At 35.6% G+C, this 22,440-nt stretch overlaps 2 protein-coding genes across 2 annotated transcripts; one reads left to right on the forward strand and one right to left on the reverse strand.

The window, feature by feature from the left end:
• The first annotated feature begins 7,014 nt into the window (after positions 1-7,014).
• LOC306857168 (transcription factor HES-5-like) lies at positions 7,015-7,894 on the forward strand. Its single transcript, XM_079396914.1, has 2 exons — positions 7,015-7,099; positions 7,189-7,894. Exons 1-2 carry the CDS (start codon positions 7,049-7,051, stop codon positions 7,588-7,590), a joined length of 453 nt encoding a protein of 150 aa, XP_079253040.1. The 5' UTR covers positions 7,015-7,048; the 3' UTR covers positions 7,591-7,894.
• A 681-nt stretch (positions 7,895-8,575) lies between these two features.
• LOC306856575 (delta-1-pyrroline-5-carboxylate dehydrogenase, mitochondrial-like) lies at positions 8,576-20,641 on the reverse strand. The gene is made up of 15 exons (XM_079395936.1): positions 20,435-20,641; positions 19,433-19,526; positions 19,250-19,342; positions 17,991-18,038; positions 17,686-17,841; positions 17,423-17,572; positions 17,265-17,339; positions 15,275-15,462; positions 13,099-13,172; positions 12,818-13,014; positions 12,648-12,695; positions 12,392-12,544; positions 11,620-11,741; positions 11,296-11,414; positions 8,576-10,347 (listed from the first exon to the last, which is right to left on the reverse strand). Exons 1-15 carry the CDS (start codon positions 20,473-20,475, stop codon positions 10,235-10,237), a joined length of 1,671 nt encoding a protein of 556 aa, XP_079252062.1. The 5' UTR covers positions 20,476-20,641; the 3' UTR covers positions 8,576-10,234.
• Positions 20,642-22,440: the final 1,799 nt, after the last annotated feature.

The raw sequence follows: 22,440 nt of genomic DNA on the forward strand, positions 1-22,440 counted from the left end.
TTGTAAATAAAAATGATTATTGGGAGATGTTTTACAAGAAAATTCTATTTTAGCTTCTTTTTTTTTACTTCATTTCATATTTAATCCATTGTGTACTTAAGGTTTCTTTGCAATTATTTCTGTTATATACTAGACATTTGAGTAAAAATAGTTTCAAAGTAAATCCTGCTTTTTTTCAGCGTAGAGTCTGAAAATAATATTTAGTTGTATTTTAATATTATGTACACATATGCACATTTATATACATATGCTCAAGATATTATACATAAAATAATCATTTAAATATAATAAATATAAATGAGTACATTAAAAAATATTTTATATATTTCCCATATTATTTGTGATGGCTCTAATTAAACTTCAAAAGTGTTTCTTCACTCTTCACATGCCCTGACCGGAATGCATTCACTGTGAATGTCAATTAAGCGCAATTATCCCATACCCTCAAGGATGGCACACTTCTATTGTTCTGGGCCCCCCTCCCGCCCTGAGAGAGTTTTGGGTAATAAATGGACAGATAGTGTGGGAAACCCAGGCTGGATCCTGCTCACACGTTCTTGAGTCAATAGATCGAGCCCCTCCTCTGTCCCTCCACAAACAGCCTTTGAACCTGCTGCTCAGATCAGACGCGTGTGTGTTCTCACCGCTCGCTCACATCACCTGCTCCTCTGCCTCAAATCTACTCCACCCCCCCGCACACGTCTCCATCAGCTCACGAGCATGTGCTGCAACATCTGCAGCAGAGGCACAACCCTGACATTGACCCTTTCTATTTGGAAAACTCTTATAAGACACACCTATACTTATATAGCTTCAAATCAGAATCATTTGTCTTACTACTATATATAATTGTATAAAAAAGATTCAAATAATTCCTTGCTTTTTGAAATAAAAAAAATAAACAAATGACACAATATTATACGTATTATACTGTACGTCAATAAAATACAATAAAATTTAATAAAAAAAATGTGAAATTAAATTAAATGTAAAAATCCTTGCTTTTTGGAAAATGATTGCATGAAATATAATATATAAATAAAATAAATACATGATAAAAATGACATTTTCAGAATAATTACTGTAAAAACAAAAAGATGAATTAATAAAATACAATGATAAAACTGAATACAAATATGACAAAATAAAATGTAAAAATCTGTGTCTTTTGGAAAATGATTGCCCTATTATTATTGTAAAGTAAAAGGAATAATAAATATAATCAAAATGACGAATTTTCAACAAATATAATTACTGTAATTAAATTAATCAAATACAATGATAAAATAGAATAAAAATTGAAATTAAATTAAATGTAAAAAATTATTTTTGAAAATGACAGTTCTATTTTTATAAATAATGCTGAAGTAAATCACATACCAAAGGTACTGCCGAATTATTGCATATTTTCCTTAACGTTACACTTGAATTTAACTTCATGTTATTTGACATACTCCGTACTGCTTCTAATAAACCGATACAAAAAATATTTTCTCTGTACTCAGATCATCAACAATGATCTGCCACCCAATAGGGCCTTTCGCACCGCAGGAACCTTTTCATAGTACCCGAACTATTAAATTCAATTCAAGTTTATTTGTATAGCGCTTTTTACGATACAAATCGTTGCAAAGCAGCTCTACAGGAAATGTAAGTTTCCACAATATATTTATATATTGCAGAACCTTAATATATTTAACTTATGGCAAAATGTGGTAATTCTGGAACTAATTGTGGAACTACCCACTTTTTGGCGTGTTCGCACCGCCGGAACTAGGTACGGTTTTGTGTATGTAAGTGTATGCTGATTGGCTAAACAAATGACATCGCTGTCGACCGGCTTACATCACTTCCTAGTACCCACTATCGGTGCGAATGTAACCCTTTAAATGGTATTGGGAAATAGTTCGCACAAAATCGTCCCAGTACTTTAGTACTGTACTTTTAGTTCTGGAACTAAAGCGGTGCGAAAGGGGCTAATGCCAGGTGTTTTTTGGAGGGAGACCTGCTCTCTTCTTAAGTTTCTTTCTTCCTTCTTTAAGATTCTTGTTTCAAAACAGTGACTCATTCTGACAGATGACACAGATAGTTTAATGACTAGGCTGCATTCCACCATAGTGCTTCTCATTGTTCGGAGGAATAAACAGAGCTGTCTCTCTCTCTGTCTGTGTGTGGTGTTGTGGCAGTGTGTCCAGCTGCAGGTCGCTCCAGTGAGGAATGTGTGAGAGCTCTGGTCTGTGTCTGCTTCCCACACTTCGGCCCATTGAGAGCCGCCCCACCCTGCTGCCGCTAATCTAGCGTGCCTCATTATTCCCGCTTTCAATAGACCATCTGGTCTTCTGCTTGTGGACACAAAGCTGCCCGCTCTCCCACACGCACCTCAAAGCCGCAGGTACGCTTTGACTCCTGAGGAGAGATTGATCTGCACACAATCCCACCAACACAAACAAACACGAGGCATGTGTGCAAAACACGTTTCTGCATGCCGCAGTATATTTATACATGCAAACACACATTCACTGTAAACCTCACATACACTCACATACAAACATGTCTGTCTGTCTGTCTATCTATAATTTAATAATATAGTTAACCATAATTATATGTACATATTTAATCATTTTTAAATGAACAATTAATTAAAAATGTGTTTATAATAGTTTTTAATAAATTTGATATTTTTAATACAAATATTTATATATTTTAATAAAATAAACATATTTAAATGTATTATTTTAATGCATATGATTTTCTTATTAATGAGTTTTTAATAAATTGTTAATAAAAACTAAAATAATAAAAAATTGTTTATTGAATATAAAACTGTTTAAATTAATTAGTTTATTAGTTTTAATACATGTTTTACTAAATATTTAAACAATGATAATACATATTTTATTTAGACATTTATTCACTAAAATAAAAATTCATTAAAAAATATACATATATACATGTTTGTAACTGTTCATACTAATTTTTTAATATACACCATTTTTTTGGCATTTGAAGTTCTTAATAAATTTAACATTTTTAATAAATATTAAAACAATGGTAATTATTATTATTTTCGTTTTAAATATTTTACTGATTAAATCTCTTTAAAAATGTTTAAATTAATTATGCTTAATACATATACGTGTTTGTAATAGTTTTTAACACACTAAACATTTTTAAATTAGCAATAAATATAAATATTTTCATGTATTAAAAACTGTTCAAATTAATTGTTTTAATATATATGTTTTAATAGCTTCTAATAAATTAAAGTGCCCCTATTATGGATTATGAAAGGTTCATATTTTGGTTTTGGGAGTCCCCAATAACAGGTTGACATGCATGCATGGTCAAAAAAACACTTTCATTTTCTTATAATATGCATTTATTTTTACCTTATTTGCTCAACGACTCCCAAATGATTCGCTCAATGGTTAATTTTTCCAAACCCCTCCTTTGCATGACACTAATCTGAGGTGACTGGTCGATTTCATTTAAAGCAGTGTTTGTAAGCTTTTAACGCTCCAAAAGTGGCACGGAATGAATTTGCATTTTCATTCACACCAATGCAAAAATTCAGTTTCCCCAGGTCTGCATGAGCAATATGCTAATGTTTCATGTTGATCAGTCTTCCTACCAGAAGCTCAAAATTATCATATTTTGACACAACCTGCAAATGACCACAATAGATAACTAGGCATACCGTGTCTACACTGGATGCGCAACAAAATACTATAGAACCCATTATAATCAGTGACTCTGTCTGACAGTAAACTGATGCCTCGTTTTTTTTATGATGTACTAAAATGATTTTTAACACTTGCTTTGCTGCGTCCAGTGTAGACAGACTGTTGTGGCGTGGCGGTGTTAACTCCACCTGAGTCGCTGTCATCAGAAGCCTGCGTGTTGCCAAATGTTCAGGGGGTTTTTGCCATCACGGACCAAAACATAGTGCTCATTGGTTTTAAAGCAGGGCACCCTCCTGCTTTCTTAAAGGGGTCATCGGATGCAAAATTCACTTTTCAAGTTGTTTTCATATACATTTGTGTTGAAAGTGTGTGTACACATCCATCCTATAATGATAAAAATCCACCCAGTGATTTTTTTTTTTTAAATCCCTATTTTAAAATCCCCTTTCTCCAATCAGGCTGTTCTGAGATTCCTGTAGTTCTGTACAGGCTGTTCCCACGATAGTTGATTGACTCGCGCGGTGGCCAGGTTACAGATAAAGTGACTGAATTCAAAAGTTTCCGTCAGAGCGGCTTTACGAACGATTTACACAAAAAATTGTTCTGCTCATGTTTCATGAATGAGGCCCAATAAATGTATTTTATTTTATTTAGTAAAAATTTATAATTTGAACTGTGTGTTGCTGTTCCAAAGATGAAACCACAATTTAACTATTGTTTTCCGGCAGAAAAAAAAAAAAAAGGGCTGCTTTCCTGTTTTTCCCTCCGTTTTTGTTTTAATGACCACAAACACTCTGGCAAGACTTAGGGGGTTTCAATGGGGCAGAAGGTATTGGACAATGTCACAGTTTCGTGCTCTAACTGCCTCTTTTCATGCGTCTGTGCTGTGAATGCCAGAGCATGTGATGCTGGCATGTCATTGAGCTTCTCTCACATCAAGACCCAAATTCCTCTCCGCCGAATGGAGGTCAGGGGCTTCCCAGCTCCCCATTTTTATGAAGAGACGGACACTTCACACTGGGCACACAGCGCTGAGCATCTGCTTCCCTCTGTGTGTGTGTGTGTGTGTGTGTGAGAGAGAATGAGAAGAGTGTTGGACAAGGGGGCACCCACATTCAAAGACCCTTTTGCGGAGCAGGATGGAATGTATTGTGGCTTTACCAGTCAATTTTGGCGGGAGATGGGAATTGGTGTGGGAACGGAATTTGGGGTTAACTAAACCAAAGCACCTCCTCATAGACAGAGAACAAGAGATGCACTTGCTCATAGATCAGTCGCTGCGATGAAGAATAGTATTTTGCATTTCTCACACTCTTAAAAAATAAAGATTCTTTATTAGCGCTGATGGTTCCAAAAAGAACCTTTAACATCTATATAACCTTTCCATTGGACGAAAGGTTCTTTATAGTGGAAAAGGGTTCTTTAGATTATTAAAATGTTCTTTACGCTAAGAATTGGTTCTTTGTGGAATCAAAAATTCTTCCATGGCATTACTGCAAAACCTTTATTTTTAAGAGTTCCATTTTAGGTTCTTTAAAAGTTTTGAGTTTTGATTTATATCCTATTGAATGTTTGATGATCGAGTTATTTTACATATGCATCTGCTTACATATGCAATCGTTGTTTCTGCTTCTTCTTTGGAGTTTTTGGATCCAGGGATTCGGTACGCTTTCAGAAGATGTGTAATAGCGCCTCCTACCTTATAACACTAAAAACACAGAAAGCCAGAAAATTCTGCCAATGGCGGAAAAGGGTCAAAAAAGCCTGTTTTTGTAGTGATGCCATAGAAGAACCAGATTTCGTTCCCCAAAGAACCTTTCAGTCAACATTTCTTAAAAGAACCACTATTTTCTTGGCGTGAAGAACATTTTAATGATCTAAAGATCCTTTTTGCTATAAAGAACCTTTCGTGGAATGGAAATATCCCATGGGTGTGAAAAGTTCTTCATGGAACCATCAATACAAAGAGCCTTTATTTTATAAAGAACCTTTATTTTTTATGCCATCACTGCACATTTTTAAGTGTGCAGTAAACCAACTTAAGTGAGTATTTTGCAATATTGTTATTTTAATGGGCATTTAATCAGTGTAAAACATACGTGCAGTACATCAACAGACTGCATGGCTGCTAATTGCTTTAAAATAACATTATAGTAACCCGAAGCAATTTACAACTGCATAAGTGAGCCAAGTGAACTAAGCATGAACCTCGCATGTGAAAAGCTCGACAAAACGCCTGTCAGCGCTGGGCTTTACTGACCACACTTTCCCGCGCACAGGAGCCAGCTGCGCCTTTGAGCTCTTCAAAGTCTAATCCTGGAGCCCATGTTGTCCCAACTTTCCCACAGCAGCTCTTCAATGGGGCCCAATAGAAGTGTGCCGCACTCCCCAGCGCATTAGTAATGGGCTCTCAATGAGGCAACCAGTCCCCCGGGGTATGTTGAGGAATGATTAACAGAATAATTCATCTGAAAGGGCCACACTTAACTGTCCTTAAAATACTTCTTGAGTTTAAATATAAGGTGAGTACAGAACAAATGAATGCATAATATAAATAAATCATATAAATATGCATATTCTTTTAATAAAATATGTAAATTGACAATACAGCATGAAACAATCATATAAAACAAGTTAAAACAATACTGTGAACGGCTGATGTTTTGGTCATTGTTAACCAGTAAAATAGTTAGAAATCGAATAGAAATGTGGAAAATAATATGTACATCCCCTCTCTCTCTCTCTCTCTCTCTCTCTCTCTCTATATATATATATATATACACAACAGCCTCTTTAATATACTTATGTAAACTGATGCTTTAATAAATAAAATCAAAACATACAAAACTTAAAATCTGTAGGCTATAGAAAGCATATGGTAAATATGTATATCAAACATTCATATAGGCCTACTTAAGATACGTAAAATAACAAAGTTAAATATTTATGAATATTTACATAATACATATTTACGTTTTGTACTTTATCTTACCTAATAAACCAATAATATTAGTGAATTCATCAACAATACCAGTGGACACCATATGCCAGATGTTTTTTGGAGGGAAAGTGTGTGTGGTAATTAAAGTTGTGTATATGACATATTAAAATGCTTAACACACACTCACACACACACACACACACACACACACACACGCTCCAGCTGTTTGAGGGCGCACCTCTATTGTTTCCCATAAAAGGAGGATCAGGCTAATTTAAACTCTCCCTATTGAACCGTCAGCCGCTTTCTGATTGGCTCAAAAGTGTGGGAAACAGAGGACGCGCAGGATCAGGGCATATAAGGGGACACTTCAGGAGAAGAAACACACACAAGATCAAGAGACAGCACACAAACTGCAGTAAGAATGGCACCTACTGCTTGCAAACTCACTCAGGCTGGAAAGGCTAAAACTAAAGTAAGTATTAAAGTAAGACCCCCTTTCCATTTCCACTCGAGTGTTTACTTCCGATCCGCTTTCTAACCAAACCTTTCACTTTTTTGCAGATGAGGAAACCAGTGGTGGAGAAGATGCGCAGAGATCGTATTAACAGATGCATCGAGCAGCTAAAAGTTCTTCTGAAAGCCGAGATAAAAGCCAACCAACCCTGCTCTAAACTAGAGAAGGCTGACATCCTGGAAACGGCGGTCATTTACCTGAAGAACAACACGTGGCCGCGGGCGCCGTCTCCGGGCACGGATGCGCATGCGCAGAGCTACTCCGACGGATTCTCCAGGTGTCTAGAGGAGACAGTGCGATTCCTGTCGGTTCACAACCAGCAACAGATCACCAAGCCGGTCTTAATGGGACACTTTGAGGGAACCCAGCGAGCCAAAGTGAGCGCGCAAGACAGCTGTCAGATCGCGTTAAAAAGCACCGGAGAGCAGGTGCTCTGGAGACCCTGGTGATCTTATGAAGACCCACAGAGAACGGACTGTTTTCTCGAAGTAAAACATATCATTTTTATAAAATGTTGATGTAGACAGCAGCTGTCATGCACCAGTCTACCCCATACCTGAGTCTGAGTTACTTCACCTGTGTGGAGATCAACTTCATTTACATATTGTACAAATGAGGACTACGTCACCTCATTATGTTTCTGTTGAAAATAATCTTTAAATGAGTTTTGTAACCTTTAGAGGTGTTAAATCTGTCATATTGATGGACATGTGTCTCATGTTGAGTTCAGGATAAAAATAAACTAAAGTTACACATTTCTGTTCATTGTTATTATTTTTAAGGTCATAAGTTGAATACTAAATATGTTTAACCAGATATGTAATCTAGAAAACCCTATAAATGAATTGGAATTGCACGTTTCCTTTTATGTTTGGTTGTTGGTTTGTTTTATTTTTAATGAAGTCTTCATTTTTTTTTTACTGGATGTAGCAAATCTTTAAAATAATTACAATGACATGTTTTAGATCATGTTTAGATTTAGATCTTAACATTAATGTTTTTAACCAGCTATTTATTATGGAAATCCATATAAATATTAGCCATACTTAAAATATGAATTGCTATTGATCTTAAATGCACCAAATGTAATAGTTTGCTGGTTTTACATGTACCTTCTAACACCCATACTTATAGAGCTATAATATATTACGCTATTTTAATTGAATTAACGTCCTGAATAGGTTTATTGAATCATGCTGAAATGTTTTCTAACAATTGAAAGTTGGAGTCTTGAGCTGCTAAATTAATACATATGGATATAATTTGCAAACATAAAAAAAAAAACATTTCAATAATAAAAAATTCCAATGCAAATTGATTTCCATACTAAGGAATCCTGCATCGGCGTGCTGCTTTGTCTACTGCAACATAATTATTCACACTTGGGTTTTCTCATGATTGAGGACAGACCCTATAAAGAAAGAGGAACTGGCTGCATGAGAGAGGACAGAGGACGGGTTCTCAGGCCCTCACACAGTCCTCTTGAATTTATTATGTGTTAAGAAGTGTGCCTTCACAGCCGTATTGCCATAAAGCGTCTGTCTGAAGTGTGGCACGCTCCTGCTCCGCAGCCGCTTTGATGTCAGTCATATAAGAGCCCACAAAATGTGGGCAAATAATGAACAGCAAAGGCACAAACAACTTTTATATAAGATAACAAGCAATCAATGTTTTCAGCACTTAAAGGGATAGTTCACCCAAAAATCTAAATTCTGTCTTCATTTACTCACCATCAAAAGATATTTCCAAGAAATGGTAGCCATTGATTTCCATAGAACGAAAAAATAGTATGGAAGTCACTGGCTATTGTCAATATCTTCTTTTGTGTTCAGCAGAAGAAAGGAAATCATACGGGTCTGTAACGACATGAGGGAGAGTAAATGATGACAAAAATGTCTTCTTTGGGTGAGCGATCAAATTAAGGGTTTAGTAGTTTTTTTGATTCTCGTGCATATGACATAAAATACAAATACTGATTAAAAACCTAAGTTTTAGTAATAAAATCACTAACACTGAAATAAAAATAAATGAAAGCTAAATAGAAATATTTCAAACAAACCAATAAAAATGACAAAAGCACAAACTAAAATTAAAATGCAAACTAAATACATGAAATATACTAAAAACACTAACTATGAACTAAAATCACAAAAACTTCAACTATCAACTAAATGAAAAACAGAACATGCAAATTTAGAAAGTTCATCAAAAATATTAATAAATACTATGTGTATATAGTATATATTGGTATCAATCTGATTGGAATTAAATACATAATTTAAATTCTTTATGATTTGTTGGAGGGAAATCTCTTCACTCAAGTGTGAATGTGTCAGAGATATTTGTGCAGAGCAATAAAACGTAGAACATTTAAGGTGTTGGCAGCAAGTCTGAATGGTATTCAAATAAAAGTAAATAGAGCAAAATGTATCTGTAATGTGGCCCTGAAAGACTTCTTTTTAAGTTGTTAATAAACAAAGCCACAAATAACTCCATCATCCACACCAAGTGTTTATTGAGGCACAGTACGTTGTTAGATTGCACTGCCGGTGAAGGATATTTGGACTGTTTTTGATACTTTGCTAACTGAAAACACTCATGTTTGCCTTCACGCTCATATGTAAATTCTATTAGAATGCTACAGATTTAAATTAGAATGTCACATGTAATTCTAATCATTTAAATAAGCTCCTCACATCAGTATAAATGTAACAGAAGAATTGACATGGAAACTGTTTCCTTCCACTCAATTATAAAAAGATAGAAATCGGTTTACTGTCTTGATATGCTGAAGGAAAAAAGACAAAACAATCACAGCTCATGATAACAGATTAAATTGGAAACTTTTCAGTGCATTTGTTTGAACTCTTGATTCCTCATATTAATGATCCACTGATATCTGAAGGCTGGACGGACACCTTGAGTACATTCACACTAGCTCGAGCCGCCGCTCCTGGTTTGCATGTTGAAAGCATCACCAGCAGAGGACAGGTTTCTGTTTAACAGTTTTTAGCACAATTAAGAAGGGGACTGATTGATTTATGAGTCTTGATGGAGGCATTTAGGGAAGGAAAGCATGTGGTTCATGATCTCTTAGCCCATGTAGGGATATTTCCATTCTGTAAGGGGTACGTGGGTTTGCTTGACGACCTGCGGGGACGTCCAGCGGAGGACATAGTGTGTGCCGCCAGGCTTGTCGTTGGTGCCTGAAAAGATAATGCAGGCATGAAATATATTTGCTATGTTTTATATGATTTTGACTTGCAAATATATTTCACCTTTTTAATTAATTAATTAATTTATTTATTTATAAAAAAAAAAATTCAGTTAAAACGTAAATATTTAAAAAAAATATCAACAATTTTCTAATAAATAAATGAAGCTTTAACTCGTTTTTCATTTAAAACAAGCAATGCATGTATATTTCTGTTTGCACATATTTTTATATTTATTTATTTTTTAATTTTGTTAAACAAAACAAATTAAAAAAAATGTTTATACAGTTTCTTTATAATGTTAAGTAGTCATTTAAGGCATTTCTGCAGGCAAGAGATGTAAAGAATATATATTTAGAAGAATATAACGAATATTTCAGATATTTTATATTCACTGATTTTGACTTTTTTGTTTTGTTTTAAAAAAAGACTTTAAAAAACATTAATTTTCCATTAAGCAAATTAAATGTTTTTCCTCGTATCTCAGAAATGCATGTGCTCTTCTGTTTGAACATTTTTAAATTAATTTTTAAACAAATTAATGGACAAGTCAACATTATTTTCCTTTAAAACCTTAATTTAACTTGTAGTATTAAAAGTATCTTTTAATCTTTAATAATAAAAAAAAAAATCTGCAGGCATGAAATGTCTTTTTTTTTTTTTTGGTAAACAAAGTATATATTTGAATATATATTTCTATTTAATATCCACTGATGTTGACTTGCACTTATATTTCAATTGAATATTTTTATTAAACCACTTGTATTATTCAGCAAAAACCTCTTTTCTAGCTGGATCATTTTTGGTTTCTTTTGGCTATACATTCAAAAGAGTGTGCATTTCAATATTTACTTTTGACCCAGAAATCTTAACTTTACATTATGCCACAGAGTCTGAATCTGGATCATTCCTTTGGTTGGTCGATGCGTTTCAGTTTACCTGATGCTCTGGCACCACCAAATGGCTGCTGGGCCACAACGGATCCTGTCGATTTGTCATTGACATAATAATTTCCAGCAGCGTTTCTCAGAGCCTTTCCTGCCTCATTAACAACAGCCCTGAAACAAGCAACCACATTACAAATGCATGTTAAAGATATATAAGTCTAGTACAGATATATGAGTGTGTGGACATCCTCCAAATAGCTTTCATTGAAAAGCTGGGAATGTGCTGATCTGAGTTGTTTAATGGATTTCATTTACATACTAACTTCATCTAACCCAGCAGCTGATAGTGAACATGATGAAATGGTACTGCACTCACTTATCTTGGGAAAAGATGGCTCCCGTCAGGGCATATGGAGAAGTGTTGTCTATTAAGTGCAGGACCTTCTTGTAGTCCTTTTCAGGGTAAACGTAAACTGTTAAGACAGGCCCGAAGATCTCCTGAAAATGCAAAGAATATATATGAGATACTTAATCACTGAATCTGACTTGCACTTGCAGTTCTCTGGACACTTATGGAAAAAGGAAACTGTGACTTTTATCACACAAAAGTGCAAGATATAAACATCACAACTCGAAAAAGTCAAATTTGTGAGAAAAATAGTCAAATTTAAACTTTTTAAATTCGAAAGTCAGAATTTCGAAATGTAAACTTACAACTCACAGATAAAACATAAACAATGTTCATATTTCATACTTTTAAAATGATTTATTTTTTATAAATCAAACAAATTAACAGTCAACCTTTAGTGTAAAAGCTTTCATTTAACCTGTAATTTAACCAAAAATAATTATTTATTTATAAAGTCAAGTATTCATTTAGGGCAAATGGTTGATATAATCAGATCCGGTTATGTTCTCAATATCTAGATCACTCATTCGGGGTGACTGTGGGTGGTAACCAGGTCAGCCGAGACCATCCATTTGTGAAGATAAGAGTTAAATGGAAGAGATTAGTTTACCTAAACAAACTAAAGTCCATCCATTCACCGCCCTGAGCCTGTGTGTGTGTGTGTGTGTGTGTGTGTATAACTAATCCTGAACTAAGATGTCAAGTCATTGTGCAATTTTGCGTGCAACATTTTTTATACCTCACTCATGATTTTCTCATGTGGATCGGTGGTTTCAATAATGGTGGGGTCTACGAAATATCCTTTTTTATTATCACAGTTTCCTCCAGCGATGATCTTCAGATGTGGAGAAGTTTTGGCGTGTTCCAGCCATCCCTTGATTCTGGAGAAGGACTTGAGAAAGACATTAAGAGTGATTATTACCCGAGCAAGAAGTAAATCAAAAATGTCATACATTTGATTTCTTTGTTATTGTTAATAGGTTGCTGGTTTGTACCTTTTCATCAATAACTGCTGAGAAGAAAGTGCTGAAATCTTCAACTGGCTGTGAGGTGAAACAGAAAAGTCAAAATGCCAGTAAGTTCAGATTGTAAGAAAAATACTGTCACTGTCCACCACTGCCTGTCTCACAAGAACACTTTTGCGGTCGCAAACTCTTCCACTTACGTCTCCCAATTTGATCTGTTTGAGCACATCCAGGAGTTCCTGTTTGATCTGAGGCCACAGTGAGTCTGGTACGTACATCCTGGAACAGGCCGAACACTTCTGTCCTCCGTACTCAAACGCAGAGCGGATGGTGCCGTTCACCACACTATGAACGTCTGCGGACTTGTGCACAAAGTGGAAGTTCTTGCCACCGCATTCTAAAACAAGAAATCAAACATACACCTTTTGTTAGAATTCAAACATTATTAGAATTTAATTCTTAATGGCATCGAAACACAAACCTCCAGCAACACGAGGGAAATTCCTGTAGATGTCCAGATTCTGGGCGACTTGCTTCCACAATCGTTTGAAAGTTCTGAAAAGGTTTCCAAAAGAAAAAAATAAATAAGCATAAAAACATTGATAATAATAATAATAATTGTTTGTTGAGCAGCATATTAGAATGATTTCTGAAGGATTATGTGACACTGAAGACTGGAGTAATGATGCTGGAAATTCAGCTTTGAAATATTCAAATAGAAACATTTTCACAATATTACTGTCTTTACTGTATTTTTATCAAATAAACACAGCCTTGGTGAGCAGACAAAAACATTAAAAAAAAAACTTACGATTCCAAACATTTTAACCGTAGTGGAGGTTAAAATGCTACAAAATTTAGGCTTCAACCAAGCAAAACATCCAAGAGGTTGAAATTTTCACTTTGCACTGTGAGTCTGACAAACTTGAACTCAGACAGAAGGTTATACTAAAGATAAGAGGGTCACACATTATTTTAAGGTCCAATTCTCATTATTTACAAACCATTAACTAGGGCTGTCAACTTTAGTCGTTTAGTCGACTAATCGGTCGATGCCGTCTTGGTCGACTGACATTCTCATTGGTCGACCAGTTGCATAATTTTTTTTTTTTTTCACCAATAAAGAAATTTTCATTGATTTACTCCTTGATATTTATTCCTTTATTAGCAGTTATATATTACTGTATTCTAAATATAATTAGCCTATGTTTTATCCCGAACTTTAAATGCTTTAATTTAGGCTATTTTATAACAGCGCCACAGTTTAGCGCACCACGAACACTCGGGAACCGCACCTGTGGCTGGCTGCACTGCTGCTTCGCGCTCAGTAAGGAATATAGGTAGTTTTGCTGTATTCATTCAGTTAGAACACTACTTGTTTTGGCTTTAGTCGACAAAATGTCCAAGAAATCTAAATCTTTTGTCTGGCTGCATTTTACAAAATATTTGACCCGTTGGCAAAAAAACAGAAAACGGCAAAAGAGAAGGAGATAGCAATGCTTCTTTGTGGACATGGTGCAGAGGATGACCCTGATGAGCCAAGCGCACAAAGATCCTCTTGCGACGAAATGAAAGATTATCTTCAGGACAGAAGTAAAGTGGACACTGCTGGGCCACTTGCGTGGTGGAAAAATAATGAGGAGAGATATCCACGACTTGCTCGGGCAGCCAAACGCCTGCTCTGCATCTCTGCAAACGCCTATAGATCGGCCGGACAAAAGTTAACTCATAGCTTTGAAAGTAAAGAAGAATATACAGCCTGTATAAACGAGAGCTTTTGTTAGGATTTTTCATTATTTGGCAGTTTTAACAGTTATATTTTTTTAGCGTGTGGTATAGTCAGGTGCGCGATTGTGGCTGTCACTATAGACCTAGGACAGAGCTCCTCACTTTGCAGTTAAAAAAATCACTTAATTTTCAAAGAATTGTATTATTATTATAGTTTTATGTATTGATGTTTTTTCATTGTTGTTTTATAAATGCTCTATGAAAATTGTTTAAATGTTCAATCAAAATGCAAAACATTGCGTCTTTTTTTTTTTTTTTAGTCGACTGATCGTTGCGCAGGACAGGACTTTGGTCGACTAAGCATTTCTTTGGTTGACTACAGCCCTACCATTAACTATGACTTTTGGTTCAATAAACTACTAATTTGCTGCTTATTAATAATTAGTAAGGTAGGATTTAAAGTAGTTAGTAGGGTAGGATTAGGGATGCAGAATAATATCATCCAGAATATGTGCTTTATACGTACTAATAAACAGCCAATATGTAAAAGGAACACTCCACTTTTTTTGGAAATAGGCTCATTTTACAACTCCCTAAGAGTTAAACAGTTGAGTTTTACCGTTTTTGAATCCATTCAGCCGATCTCCGGGTCTGGCGGTAGCACTTTTAGCTTAGTTTAGCATAGATCATTGAATCGGATTAGACCATTAGCATTTGGTCATCAATCAAATGACCAAAGAGTTTCGATAATTTTAATTTAAAATGAGCCTATTTGCAAAAAAAGTGGAGTGTTCCTTTAATAATAGGCATGCTAATAAGGAACTAGTTATAGTGAGAATTGGTCCCTATACTAAAGTGTTACTGATAAGAGTAATGCAATCACATGACATACTGTATGACTGAGTCAACAAGCATAGAAAGACACGTACGGCACACTGCCGGTGAAGTTAATGCCAGTCAGGTGCTCCGAGGATGTGATGGTGTCTCCAAACACTGGACCATCGGCTGGGACAAACTGGATGATATTGGGTGGCAATCCAGACTCTCTCAGGATCTTATAGACGGCGTAGCTGGCAGACATGGCCGTGTCACTGGGTTTCCACAACACCACGTTACCCTGCATCATATATGTGACAAAGTCAGTCGTAGAAATGTACCAAAACACTCAAGTGGCACTGCATGTCACTACTAATCGATTTTAAAGCAATAGTTCACCCAAAAATGAAAATCTGCTGCACCCAAGAGTAATCCACACAACTCCAGTCCAACAATTAAAGTGAAAAGCTGTGAGTTTGTAAAATGTATCAAGACATCTTAACTTTAAACTGGCCGAAATGCGAGCCTGTACTCCATAATAACACTTCCTCCAGTGAAAAAGTTCATCACCTGTTGTCTTCTAACATCAAAATCCAATTACATATTTGTTTAGAATTAGGGATGTCCCAATCGGGTTTTTTGTGCCCCCGATCCGAGTCATTGAATATCTGCCGATTCCAAGTCCTGATCCGATACTTGTATATTCCTAGTATTTGATGTACAATTCAAGTACATTAACCCCCAGTTTCACAGACAAGGCTTAAACCTAGTCCGAGATTAAATGCAAGTCTGAGCAGTTTCAGCTGAAAGAAACTTGCACTGACTGATCTTAAAATATATCAGTGCTTTGTATCGTCTCAGGATGCACACCAGTAATGTTATTTCTAAGGCATGTTTACAAAAAAATTACTTATATGTCTTAATTGAACTATGGCCTAATCCTATCTTAGTCTAAGCCCTGTCTGTGAAACCAGGCCTAAAGTTATTAAAGTCAACCCAATGTATACAGAGTTGTGCAGAGAGTAAAACTAATATACTGTATGTATGTGTGTGTATACATAAGCTATATATATATCTGCACCTACTGTATAAAGACATTGGTAGAATAATGGACTACTGATGTAAACTTCTTGCATTTTATAAAAGCAGAATAATTGCAGCATAAAGGGAAAAAGTGGAGATATGGTTAGAAAGCATGAAGCTTTCAGTGTCAGAATGCCAGTCTGTCAGTCAAATCTGAAGTAACTCATTTCAATGTGTTGTGACAATGGATCGTCTGGTGGCAGATAAAAATAAAGGATAATTGAATGAGTGATCGTTATAAAAGTGAGCATCAAATACATTGAACACGGAAGCTCAAACGTGACACGCTAGAACAAACCTCACTGGTTCTTGTGAGTCACGCACGCACATTTCTTCTTATTTTGGTTTTACTGGCAGCTGAACACGAACATTTGAGCATCGTCTTTTCCTTTGAATGGAGGTTGGCAAATCTACTGGAAGGAGAATACTGCACCTACTGCACATCACTGGCATGACAGCTGACATAAAATAAGGATCGGGGTTAGGAGAGCTTCATCGGCCTTGAGATTGGCTCGGGACATCCCTATTTAAACGCTGCTTGACCTGGGCATATTTCTCTCCTGATCCAGGAAATATTATGGATTATGGATTCATATTAAGGTGGAAGCAATCATTTGAAGTTAAAAACGTCTAAATGATGGATTTGTTTCTTACGAACTTGGCGGACTGGATTTTTGTGATGTTTTTATCAGCTGTTTGGACTCTCATTCTGACGGCACCCATTCACTGCAGAGGATCCATTAGTGACCAAGTGATGCAATGCTACATTTCTCCAAATCTGTTCCTATGAAGAAACAAACTCAACTACATCTGATGGCCTAGTACATTTTCAGCAAATTTTCATTTTTGGGTGAACTATTCCTATAAATGCAGACAATTTTAAATTGTCTTTTAAAAGAGAAGTTTAAAATATTCAGTAATATTACCAGTTAGACGGCACCGCTTATAGCTGAACTGAACTTGTTTTTCAATTAATTAATTTAAAACATACATATAAATAAATGTGTCTTGGCATCTCACCATGATAGCAGGGGTGCCGGCCAGGTTTCCACCAATCGCTGTGAAGTTAAATGGCGAAACAGCAGCTACAAAACCCTAAAACAAGTACAAGTCAAGGTAATGCCAAATAAGACCGAACAAAACTGTTATGCAGTCATCTGATTATTTATAGAAAGCACCTCCAGCCCACGGTACAGCATGGTGTTAGTACTTCCATCGCTGTCTAACGGCTGCTGCTGTTCCAGCTCAATCGCATGTTTGGCATTGAACCTGAAGAAGTCAATGAGTTCAGCAGCAGCGTCAATCTCAGCCTGGACCACAGTCTTACCCTGAGACACGGAGCAAAGGTCATTTGTTTAACGGAAAGCCAGCATAAATAATCCCACGTGCAAAAATGAAATGAGCTGGTTAACATAAGCAGTAACCAGCTCCAAAGGTGCACCTGTCCGATCATGGTCTTGGCCAGAACTTCTGCTCTCTTGGGTCCACTGATGATGTCAGCAGCTTTGAAGAAGATCTGGGCTCGATCTGCAACGGGTTTAAGATCCCACTCCCTCCGAGCAGCGACCGAGGCCTCGATGGCTTTATTTATTAGCTCCTTAAGACACAAAGTATGATCAAAACCAACCTCATTCCATGCTAAATTAATTATTTTACACGTTTAAGTAAACAGTCAAGTACTGCTCAAACACATTTGCAGGATTTCCTCGTGTGAATGTTATAATTTCCAGTATTAACATACTGTACCTTATCAGCATAGCAGAACTTGGACACTTTGTGAGAGTGGTTGAATGGCTAAAAGGAGAAGAAAAAAACTAATTAAACAGACTATAATCACACAGAACAATAACTTCAATATAACATGATAATATATGATGTAAACATTCAAATAAAATAAATCCACACTGTCCTGTGATTGTTTGGAGAGAGGTTTCAAGTACAACACAAAGCAAACAAACAAATAAACAAACAGCCCTTAATTACAATGTAGAAAACTATAGTAATAATAAGAATAAAAAATAACTAAAATCACCCTAAATTGACCTTTATTGATTTGAAATGGATCTTAAACATTTAATCTAAATATAATAATAATAATATAAAATCGATTCTAAATATTGATTTAAGTTGGTTGTATTTTATTCAAAGGATAATTAATAAAAATATATAATATAGTAAAAATGTTTATTATTTTAATATAATAATAACGAAAATGTGTAATAATAATAATAATGTTACAGCGAAGACGTCTCCGCAGCATCCGATCCCGCACTAGCCGACTGAGGGATAGCTTTTTTCCTCAGGCTATCAGGCTAATGAACAGTAAAAACTAATACACCCTACAGCACACTCCCACTTTACAATATACCACGCACTGCACTTTAATTCCAATACAGTTCAAACTGGACTACCAGTACACTACTGCACAAATACAACAATCTTTTTGCCAGCACTGGATACCATCCAATGCACATCCATGACATTTGCACACCCGGTTTATATATAATCTGCTGCATCTTCGCATATTACTGTGTGTATATAACGTAGAATGTGTACTACATACTGTGTATAATGTGTATCGGTAACTGTATGTCTGTCTAATAGTACACTGTGTGTACTGAGTATATGTATGTGTATATTACACATTGTCATCTGTATAAGTCTGTACGTATGTATGGTAATGTCTATATGTAAATTGTTTATATGTAAATTGTCTATATGTAAATTGTTTCTGCAGTGTCTGGAGCACGCTCTCAAGAATTTCACTCACGAAGGCACACGTGCTGTGGTGATGTGACAATAAAAGTGATTTGATTTGATTTGATTTGATTTGATATTCATTTAATTTTAAATTATTTTATTATTAGAAAAAAACAGAGTCCAGTGTGGCTACAATAATAGTATTATTTAGCCTTATATTTCATGCCATGGTGAACAGAGGTGCCGAGGATGATTGAGCTACAGAGCACATGCTCGTACAGAAACCAAAGAAATGATTAACTCACAGACAGCTGGTATCTGATATCTTTGGTCCAGACTTCTTCACTTCCAATCACACATGGAATTTCTTCTGTCTTTCCCTTCAGGTTTTGTAATGCCTGTAAACAAAGTAAACCAGAGAGGTTCAGTAAATCAGATATGTCTGATATTTAGTGTATTATTGGGACATCAGAGAACATGTTTTTCACCTTCTCCAGCTCTGATCTCTCTTTACTGCCCTCTTTGAACCCCAGAATGGGCTCATTCTTCACCTCCACAGCTGCACACGGAAAGGTCTTGAACCTGCAGAAAAACAAAACAAACAAACTTGCTGTTGCTCTTCAATACTTCTCAGTTTGGTCACACAAATCACAAGCCTCTCAATCAGTAACTTTTATAAAGTCATCTAGAAGAATAACCTGCTGTAAATCCATAACAGGAGACAATTAGTCTTTAATGCGTTCATTTGTTAGCCAGCTGATGTAGTTCACATGACATGTTTATTACACATTAAACATCCATAGAGTTCAGCTCCATATTCTTGTGGAAACTGTGATACACTACCATTAAAAAAAAAATCAGCAAGGATGCATTAAACTGATCAAAAGTAATAATAAAGACATTTATAATCAAATTCAAAGAATCTGGAAACAATGTATGACTGTTTCTACAAAAATATTGCTTTCAACATTAATAATCAGAAATGTTTCTTGAGCAGCATATTGGATCACGTGACACTGAAGACTGGAGTAATGCTGGAAATTAATTTTACAATATATTCACATAGAAAGCAGTTATTAAACGGTAATAACATTTCACAATATTACTGATTTACAGTATTTTTGATCTCTAGTGAGTATGGGAGACCTGTAATAACATGAATACTTAATTAAGCTGCAGTGTTTGTTTTGTAGTGTCTCAGTATGTGGATTATGATTATGAAATTGAATAGATAGAGCTACAGTAATACAATAAAAACAATGAGAGACACTGGTGCAAACAGATCTCGCCTTCATAACAGGGAGGACAAGTTTCTTCAGCATTGCATAACACAGTGCTTGCTTGCATGTAAAATGGAAACTTCCAGCACTTGCTCACTTCACATAATAATGCACATTTTTATTATTATTCAGTGCATATGTCAGAAACTCTCCAGAAGACTCTCTCAAAGTGAAAGTCATGCGTGAGTCCATGTGCAGATGCATACATACCCCTTCCAAGACTGCCAGATGACAGATCTCACTCGAAGCATGATTAATCTGGACGTACACGACAGAGATTTTATTTTTATAGGTATAAATACAAATTAATGTTCTTTCATTGAGGATCTGTAACTTTAAAATGCGACACTGACAGCTAAATTCTCCCAGATCACAGGCAGCGACAGCACATGAATGGAGACCTACCACTTCCGGTATACGGGGGGGGGGGGGGGGGGGGAGTTTATGGCAGTGTTAATGTTGTTAAAGCTTTCAGAGATGATGTTTCTCATAAACAACCGATAACAGTGATTAAATATGATTACGTAGCTAAGCAAATTGTATTTAACATTCTACCTGTACCTTTACAGGCTCTTTATGTAGACAGAAAATAATTTGAAGTTTAGCTGCTCCCCTATTGTTCATAAATGGAAGAGACGAGAGGCGTGTCTCTTACTGACCAATCAGCTCTCGAGACGCTCTGCTCTCAGCCAATCAGAAACCCTGCGTTCCACTATCAATCCTATCTGCCCTAAATAGTATTGAAAATTACTAATATCACGTAGAATTTATTGGGACGAAGGCAGTATCTCCTAGTATTTATAAAATTTATAAAATAATTAACTACTTTATGCTCATTTGCCAGTGTTTTTTTTTTTCTGGAGTAAACTAAATTTGTACAGACTTTGTGTTTTTCGGATGTTAAATATATTTAAAAAATATCAACTCTTATAATAACACACTTAATTGCTTGTATTTTTGTTCACCTTTTCATTTTTAATCATGCACCTGTAGGACGAGCATATAGGCTTATGCATTTATTTATTTATGAAGAGAACAGATGAACAGAGACTGCAAACTAAAATGTGCTAAATTTTCTCTGTTTTTATTTGATGAATGAAAAATACATTATAATGATGCATCTTTGTAATGATGCTGTATATCATTAGGCAATGACTGCAGACAAAGATAAATGTATAGTACAAAGCACAAATATTAATAGGCTATATAAAATAATAAAAAGAGAGTTGCCGGTATAGATATATTTTGCAGATAGCATAATATTATTCACAATACATTCGTCTTTATACCATATTTTATACCATCAGAAGAGACTGACCCTGCGTCCCAATGTGCATATACTATCCACCCTATCTGCCCTAATCACATCAAATTTAGGATGGATAGTATGCACGTGGGGCAGTCGTGGCCTAATGGATAGAGAGCCTTGTAACCCGACTCTCTGACGACCAAGAAGCATCTGATCAGGAGTCAGATGAGCCTCATTAAAACAGTATGATCTGCTGAATGAAACCATGGAAATGAAAGTTATCGGAGGTTAGTCAGTTTTACAGAGTTTGTGTCAGCTTTTTTATACTGTATGTTCAGATAGCTAATAAAAGTCTTGCTTTCTTCATAGATATACACTGAACAAAATTATAAACGCAACACTTTTGTTTTTGCCCCCATTTTTCATGAGCTGAAATTTCTATGTACACAAAAGGCCTATTTCTCTTAAATATTGTTCACAAATCTGTCAAAATCTGTGTTAGCCCTTTAACGGCCTGCTCCACCAAACGGCTGAGCACATTTTGAGTCACTATATATATTTTATTGAGAGGAGTACCTAACTTAACTCAAGCTGATTGAGCCATGTCTACCATCTGGTTGAGGTATGTCATGCCAAAAAAAATCCACTAGATGTCACAAAGTCCATCAACAGCACTTGTCACAACACTTCCTCTAACATGGATGTCCGAAACAAAGAAACCACTCCTGCCATGTGAACTGTTCTTGGTGAAATTTTGCAAGGTAAGCATTTTTTTTTTTGACGTATTACACTGTAAGAGTCCTAACTTTACAAAATTATGGTGCCATGAAAAAACTAGTATGTTTTTAATAATTTTTCAAAAACGTGCTCAACCAAATAGTTGATTCGTCACTTTATGGTAAAAGTAGAAAAGCTAAGCTAATGTTTTAGAATGGGCAGAATGGACCATGCTGAGAAATATAAACTT

The sequence above is a fragment of the Barbus barbus genome (genome assembly GCF_936440315.1).
Source record: "Barbus barbus genome assembly, chromosome: 37".
Lineage (NCBI taxonomy): Eukaryota > Metazoa > Chordata > Actinopteri > Cypriniformes > Cyprinidae > Barbus > Barbus barbus.